Consider the following 8,796-nt stretch of genomic DNA (forward strand, 5'->3'; position numbering starts at 1 on the left):
CGCTCTACAAACGTGTTTAGGTCAATGAGCTTATCTACTGTTTCCCTGACAATTGCTAAATTCAATTCTGTGCTTTCTAGGATATGCATGCTCATGTTTGAGATTCAGTTGTGCAAAGAGCATGCTGTCAAACCAAACAGCAATTCTAAAATCCGACTGCTCCTTTAGAATAGTCGGGAGCAGTGCAAGAGTTCTAGGCTGGCATCTTCAAATTAGCACCAGGCAGAAGACCTGTTGTCAGGCTGACATTGGATTTCCCATCTGGATAACCTATTGCACCCTGTTGTCCTTCCCTCGTTGCTGCAGCTTGTAACTTTTTCCATTAGTGTAAGCAAACAGTAAGTAGCCTTAGCTACTAAGTAACATTTGTGTGACAAAAATACCGAGATATATATATAATACATTTTATTTAAAATATTTCATCTTGTCAGTTTCCTCTTTTAGTAAATTTTACTGCCTGGGCTATGGCAGAAATACATTTTGAAACTCATACATCAAATGATTCATGTATTTGTTTAAAAATATTTATCATTGATTATGGTCTAGACTCTGTTACAAGTTGAGTTATTACAGAATAAATAGATAAGATCCCCTCACTAGGGGATTAACCTGTGGGTTGAATGCAACTAATAAATAAGAGAGCAAATAAAATAAATGTCTTGGCAGGCATGGTGGCACACACCTGTAATCCCAGCACTCAAGGAGACAGAAACAGACAGAGCTCTGTGAGTTCAAGGCCATCCTGGTCTACAAAGAGAGTTCAGAACAGCCAGGGCTACACAGAGAAACCCTGTCTCAGAAAACCAAATAACTAAATAAATAAATGTCTTACATCATGTATTGATTAATATTTACTTTGCCTACTCATTGATAGTGTACCTGCTATAGATTATAAAGCACTTTTGAAGATACATTTTGCCTATTATTTTCTAAATGTTTAAGAGTTTATCTTTTCTTGCTGGTAATTACTAAATTGTCAACATTCTTGCATTTCTGTAATATGGTCATTTACCAACGTCAGTAAGTCTCATTTCTGCATTTTGAACAAAAGCCTAACTGTAGCAAAAGCAACCAAAATATTTTTTAAGAGGTTTAGATGTTCATGTGGCATTTTGGTCTTTATGAATTTTGTGTTTATAACAACTTCAAATGTGAGTCCCATCGTCTAACGCATCACTTATGTTTTATCCGACGTTTTCCTCCTCAGCATGTTCTGAACAGCAACCTTCACATCCTTGTTCCTCAGACTGTAGATGAGGGGATTGAGCATGGGTGTCATGACCCCATAGAAGAGGGAAATGAGGGCGTCCATCACACTTTGACGTCCTGCCCTAGCAGTGGCGTTAGACTTGGGCTTTGCATACATGAAGAAGATGGTCCCATAGAAGATAATCACCACTGTCAGATGAGCAGAGCAAGTGGAGAAGGCCTTCTGTTTTCCTTCAGCGGAAGGGATCCTCAAAATAGTGGCAATGATGAAAGTGTAAGAGACACCAATGGCTAACACTGGAATAACTAGAAAAAGCAGATTTGACCCTGCCATGCTGATGACATTGATGGAAATATCTGTACAAGCCAGTTTCAGAATGGCTAGAATTTCACAGACAAAGTGGTGAATGACATTATTAGCACAGAATGGTAATCGGACTGCAAGGGATGTCTGCACCAGTGAATCAACCAGCCCAGCAACCCAGCATCCAACCGCCATGGGTACATAGGTACCCTTGCTCATGATGACAGGGTACCTCAGTGGGTAACAGATGGCCATAAAGCGGTCAAGTGCCATTGTGCCTAGAAGCACACATTCTGTGGCACCCATGGCAAAGGAGAGGAACATTTGGACCATACACTCAGGGAAGGAAACGCTCTTCCTTACGGCCAGGAAGCTACTGAGAATGAGTGGGACAGAAGCGCTTGTGTAGCAGATATCCAGAAAGGAGAGGTTACAGAGGAAGAAATACATGGGGGTGTGCAGGTGAAGGTCGTGGAACACTGCTGAGATAAGAATCCCATTTCCAAGCAGTATCATCAGATACATGCACAACACCAGCACAAACAAAACCGTCTGGAGCCTTGGGTGGTCAGACAGCCCCACCAAGACGAAGCTTGTCAACATGGAAGCGTTGGCTCCCTCCATGCAAGTATCCCCGTCCTCCAGAAGAACTCTAGGGGGAAGAGAAAAATGACAACAACAACAATTGATGCAAAGGTTTCAAGAGCCACTTCACAAAATAATCATAGTTTTGTTGCTGTCAGCCTGTAGTTAGATGTCACAGTATAAAGGGGGAATTTGACTTTTAATACTATTAATTGCAATGAAGAATTTTTTGCTTTAAAATGTTTTTAATTGAAATAGAATTACATCACTCCTTCATCCCTTTTCTTCCTCCAGCCCTTCCCAGGTAGCTTCTTTTGAACCTCTTTCATACCCCTTCACTGTCGGGCTGATAGACTTTTTTCTTTGATTATATGTAGTACATATATACGTGTATGTGTGTGTATGTATGTATGTGTATGCAAAAATATATGTAAATGCAATCTGCCGAGTCCTTTTTGTAATTTGTGTGTATAAGTTTTTCACCACAAATTTAGTCCTTGAATTAGGGATGCCTACCTGACTTTTTTCCATTAAGAAAGTGAATCTTTAGATCCCAAAGAGTTTTATTGCCACATTTACAGGTTCACATTTAATTGACTGGAAATAAGTGTCTAAGTAGCCTGGATTTTGTGTATAAATATGCTTTGTTGAATATTGTTTATAGTACAATGTTTTGTCTCAGTTTATTATAGTTATTAATTAATATTAATATAACCTAGTGGGTTTCATTGCATCTTTTTTCTTTTCATTATTTCTGTTCTTGTTTTGGCATTTTTGTATGTTTATTGTTTTGGAGGAGTTGTTTTGTTTTGTTTAATCATTTTTGTTGGTTTGTCTTTCTCCTTTCTTGAAACAAGGACTCACTCGGTAACACAGGCTGGAAACCATGAGGTAGATTGTCTGACTTACTAAATGTTCAGAACCCATATTTTATATAAATATTGTGTGTGTATCTTATATAAATATTGTAGAACAAGGTCTGAAAAGTGTTCATCAAGTGTTCAAACATGATTATTTTAAACAGATCTATAAAATAACCACAAGCCAGGAGTCAGGTAGAATTTTAGTGGGAGGATACATTTGTGTATTGGAAAGCCATTTTCTGCATTAAAATTAAATAGCAAGTCAGTGAGATGGTTCAGTGGTGCCTGCCACCAAGCCTGAATACCTCAGTACCATAGTCAGAACCCACAGGGTAGAAGCAGGGTACCAACTCCTATAAGTAGTCCTGACCTCTACAAGTACACCACTGCATGTATGTGGTGTGTGGGGGGGTGCGTGCACGCATGCACACATGCACATGTGTATGAGTAGTGTGTATACACTTAAAGAAAAACAACTGTAAAAGACTGGATAGGAAATACTTTCCAAAACAACAGCAAAAGCTAGATTGGATCTAGTGCCCAGCCCTGGAAACACACTCTAGCTAAACTCTTTTGGAAAGCTGGTCTGATGCCATTGATCATTATATTGCCTGTGGACAAAGGAGGCTAGCTACAGCTTGGATGTTCATGATGTCAGTAACAGCTCTGTCACAGGGATATCCACCTGCAAAAGTTTTCAGAAATTGAAAGGAAATTAACTAAACATCTACAACATGTACAGATTACTGAAAAAAGGGTGATTTATGATATATGTAGCCTAATAAAATGTAGAAATTAAAGTAGTATTTCATCAGGATCCATGTAACCGTAGTGATAAACCTAAAGAAATTGTGAGTTTGAGGAGAAAATATTAATGGAACCAGAGAGTATAAGTAAGCATAAGGAGCTTTTAAAACCCATGGAAAATAAGCTGGGCATGGTGGCACACACTTGTAATCCCAGCACTTGACGAGGCAGAGGCAGGTTGATCTTTGTGAGTTCAAGACCAGCCTGGTCTACAAAGCAAGTCCAAGACAGCCAAGGCTACACATAGAAACCCTGTCTCAAATAAATAAATGAAATAAATAAAACAAATAAATAAATGAAGCAAAAACAAACAAAAAAAACACACAGAAAATAATTCACAGAGAAGTAGAAAATAAAATACAGAAAACAAATAACAAAGACCCAAGTCAAAAAAGCACAAACAGGTTAGAACACATGAAAAAATTAAAGGAGATATACTTTTTATAGAACACTGATAAAAAAACATAGTGTTAGAAGAGACAGTCATAAATGTAAAAATAGAGGACACTTGATCGCTACACCATAAAAACAATAAATAACAGATTGGAGGAGAAAGAAAAGCATTAAAAGAAAACAATATAGTGGATTGGAGAAGAAAGAAAAGCACTAAAAGAAAAGAGTGAATCAAAAGTTGTTTTAAAAAGATGTTTTTTGAACCACAGTTTGTAATCTAACTAAAAAAGGAAAAAGATCATAGAGTGGCAGGTTGGTCAGTAAGGGGGGAGAATGAAAAACAGTTCCCAGGGTCAGTGGAGGCTGTTTACCCATGAGTTTGTGGTCTGATTGGAAATAGATAAACACAGGTGTCTTGGAATTACTTGGCATCCACTCAGTCCTCTGTCCCCAAGAGAAGCTGTATTCTTTTGACTCTACCCCACTGGTGATAAGCTGCCATGCTCATAGCACATACAAGAAACAGAGCAAGTAGAACAGTTGTCCTGATACTGTGGGGCTGCAACCCTTTTGGGAACTGCATATCAAATATTTACATTAAGATTCATAACAGTAACAAAATTACAGTTATGAAATAGCAACAAAAATTTTTCTGTGGGTAGAGAGCACCACGGCAATGCCCTATGGTGAAGAACATTTGTAGTGGACCATTTGCTTTTCCCCAGAAAGCCTCTGAACTGCTCAGTAAGTACAGACAGACTCCAAAGAATGGGGAAAGGACTACAAAGGACTTCATCACATGAACTGAGAGGCACAGTCTTAGGCAACTGACTGAGGCCAAAATGTGTCCTTGGGGCCTCTAGGGAAGAGACAATACAACCTTCAGGTGCTCAAGAAAGGAAATGCTGACCTGCCAACCGTGAGGAACATTAAATGTTAAGGGGTTATAATTTGTTCTTAAGGCAACTGGAGAACACTGACATTTGACCAAGGGGCATTAAGTATAAAAGCACTAGAAGAAATAGATTAATATGCAGCTATTCTGGAGAACTGTCCCTTTTCTCCTACACACTTAGACATGAGTGGCGCATCTGCACTTACCCTTCAGGGCAATCATTTCTTCCTTCTTTGATGCACAGAAAAGGGGACTCAAGATTCATCTTCTTTGAGTAGTAGAGACATAGTTCACTTTAGGTCAGAGAAAAAAACAATCTGCCTATTGCCTATGAGTACTCAGATCAGTACTCTAAGTGGAAAGCAAGTGCATCTACCTGATTTCAGCATGAAGGTCAGGATGAAGCTTTGTTGGGTCCATCACAGATAGGTTCTGGTTGATGGTGAGTTACTGAATCAAGTACCATCATTCACTACATAAACAGCCTCATTCTCCCTGGGTTTTCTTGTCTCTTTCACTTCTGAGTGTAAAAGCCTCTTCTCCAGAAAAACCCAGGGAAGAAAAAGACCTATAGCTTATTAAGTCCAGCGTCTGGTGCCCTGGGGCATCACGGGTACCTAATTCTTTGATTATTCATCACTATTCTATTCTTTTTTCCTTTAAAAGAAATGTGACCTCTCTCTTCTTGCCCATCCCTAGCCCCTCTATCTCCTGAAAGTAGTAAGTATGTCAGTATGCTCACTGGGTAGAAAATGCCCCTGGATTTCACAAAGGTCCCCAGTGTCTATGGGACATGAGAGAGAGAGAGAGAGAGAGAGAGAGAGAGAGAGAGAGAGAGAGAGAGAGAGAGAGAGAGAGAGAGAGAGAGAGAAAGAACGTGGCCACTGCTATGTGGCAATATGCTGAAATTCTAGCTTAGCTCAGCTTTGTGTGCTCACATATGGCACTAACAGAAGGCCATTAGCCTGGGCTAAGTTTGAATGTGATCACTTTTGTTGAATTTATAGTGGAGTGTGAGGACTTAAAACATATTTGATTCTTCCTTGAGTCATAATTAGTTGCAACTAAGAGTCTTAGACCCAAAGTAATGTTCCTTGGCAAATGATAAGCAAGAATAAAGAAACTTTAATTATGGTAATTCTGTCTCATGGAAACCCAGAAAGTATTTTTAGAGGAGAGTAGCTTATGTCAATTCAAATTTCAGAGAATTATATATAATATAAATTCATTCACATTCAGATATAGGAATCATATTTTACCATAAGTTGAAAAAAGAGCCATTTTGACTATATAAATGATATATCTTAACTACTTAAAAATTGTTCTACAGGCATCGTGGTCAGAGATATAATCATTATTGTATTGTGATTTCACAAATTTGGCATGGGAAATTTTTTCCAGCAGATTGTGGGTATATTAACAGTGTTCAAGTTACTTGGCTACTGAAGAAAAGAAGCCTATTTCACAGTGTTTCTAGGTTCTAGACAGGAAACCCAGTGTCATGTTTGCTGGAGAAATGGGGTCGGAGCTGGGGGAATAAAGCTGATAGCTTCTCATAACTTCAAACTCACTATTTACAAAATAGCATATGATCCTGTAGCTCTGAGCCTGAAGAGTAGTTTCCTCCCCTGGTTAGGGTCATAGCTATTCTTTTTTTTTTTTTTTTTTTTTTTTTTTTCACAGCTGTTCTTTAACAGCTGTTTCCCACTATGTTCCAAAGGCAACGTTCTTCGGTCTGTGCGCTGCGGGATGCAGCGAGGGAACCCATGTAAGAACAAGATACATGGGAGGTGCGCCTGTTATTTTCTCCTAGTTTCTACTTACCTTTGCTTTATTCCTCGGGTAAAAGCAATAGATGAGCCTATTTAGAATAATCTTTCTTTTGACCAAAGACTCTGGCTGAATCTTAGAAAACAAATATAAAATGGACCAGAGTTGCTTGTGAGTCTTTGCTATGATCTAAATGCTTGTTTTCATGTTAAGTTTCAGAAACATCTTCCAAAGGGCCAGCCATTCGTATGTGAAGGCAATTTAAATCATTATTTGAGTGAGCTGGGGAGGGATCAAATATTTGTAACAAGTTAGAAACATAAATATGCAGAGCCAAAAAAAAAAACTTTCCGAAACTCCAGGGAGAATGTTGTCAGACCCAATTATCTCTTGTAATTAGTATATTCCTGCTGTAGGTGTTCAAAAGCAGAGACATTGCCATTCATAATACCACAGTATTGAAAGAGTTTAAGACTCACACTGTAAGTGGAAAATCTCACGTAAGCATTGTTCTGATTTATCTAAAAATCTCACAGGATTAGTAGTATAATTATAACCATTTGCATAGTCCTTTCAAGCATCTACCAATGTTCTCGGAATACTCTGTGGAGTTACAAAATCATTTCTATCCTATAGATGTTGGTTCTGAGATGCTGAAGGGGTACTGTCTTGCCGATGGGTGTGCAATATGCGTATGAGAGAGAACATCTTAGATCCAGATGCTTCCACATACAGTCTTGAGCAGCTCTGTACCATCTCTCACTGAGAACCTGACACACACAGATGTAAAACCTGCCTCATCCGCCAGACACAAAACACCACAGATTCCACTTTAAAAACATGAAAAGTAGGAATGACCTGTTCTAAAGGGATTGATTGACCCTTATATTTGGAAACAGCTTCACGGGGTCATGTTCACCAGCTGATCCCGCAGAACTCATAAATGCAATCCTCCAGTGTATGGTTGAAGACAATGAATAAGAACTAGATGTTTCAATAAGCACCATCACTTCTCCATATTTTTGTAAAATACCCCAATAAAGTTTGTAATACCAGTCTGTCCTTTCCTTTACTTGTGTTGAACTTAAGCACAGGAAGAGTTGTGAGAGCTGTTCATCAACTTCTTGCCATCCCCATCACTAGTATCAGCAACTTCAATCAACAGGGGACTACAATTCTTAATAAACGTGCTTCTTTGTGTATCAGTGTATATAAGTCCATTGTATATTGTAATTCATAACTAATTTAACATTACTTGAAATCTTTAGCTAAATTGTAAACATTTAAACTAATATAGCATTTTTGCTATTAGCCTTTAAAGGTGGTTGTGGTATTTGTTCTGATGGTCAGAGGTACAAATCCAGAAGGAGTGTCTTTCTGAGACATGAGCTATTCTTTCCTACCTGAAATCATGGTTTTGAGTCATTGTACTCTTGCCAGTGGTGAGTCTTCCTGGATCCTTTTCAAGAGCCCTATTGGGGCTTTCATTGAGGTGACCGTAGGAAATTAGTACATGGTCCATGACTGCTTTTAGTCTCCAATTGTTGACTCTGTTGACGAGAATAATCCTTACATAACAGCTTCAATTTCTGAGGGAGTAATGGGGTACATAACACTTCATTGCTTACCTGCCTCCTGGTATTCTCTCACCTCTTGTCTCAGACTTGTCATTCACTTCCAAAGAACTAACGGAGGGTCCCTTTGTTAATCCCGAACCTTTTCAAAATTCAGATTATGGTATTTGTAATGAGCAGAGTCTTACCCCACTTTGACTATCCTCTTCAAGGCCATAAAATGTTCTGTAACTTTAGATAGATAGATAGATAGATAGATAGATAGATAGATAGATAGATAGATAATAGATAGATAGATGATAGATAGGTAGATAGAGAGTGAGTGTATGCATGTATTTATGTATCTCATATATGTGAGATATATATACATTCCTTTTATTCATCCAATCTTATCTT

The 8,796-nt window shown here is 38.5% G+C and overlaps 1 protein-coding gene across 1 annotated transcript; it reads right to left on the minus strand.

The window, feature by feature from the left end:
• Window positions 1-1,177: 1,177 nt before the first annotated feature.
• On the minus strand, window positions 1,178-7,957 carry LOC127206986 (olfactory receptor 13C8). The gene is made up of 2 exons (XM_051166285.1): window positions 7,948-7,957; window positions 1,178-2,127 (listed from the first exon to the last, which is right to left on the minus strand). Exons 1-2 carry the CDS (start codon window positions 7,955-7,957, stop codon window positions 1,178-1,180), a joined length of 960 nt encoding a protein of 319 aa, XP_051022242.1.
• Between the last annotated feature and the right edge of the window lie 839 nt (window positions 7,958-8,796).

The sequence above is a fragment of the Acomys russatus genome, chromosome 2, assembly GCF_903995435.1.
Source record: "Acomys russatus chromosome 2, mAcoRus1.1, whole genome shotgun sequence".
Classification (NCBI taxonomy): Eukaryota; Metazoa; Chordata; class Mammalia; order Rodentia; family Muridae; genus Acomys; species Acomys russatus.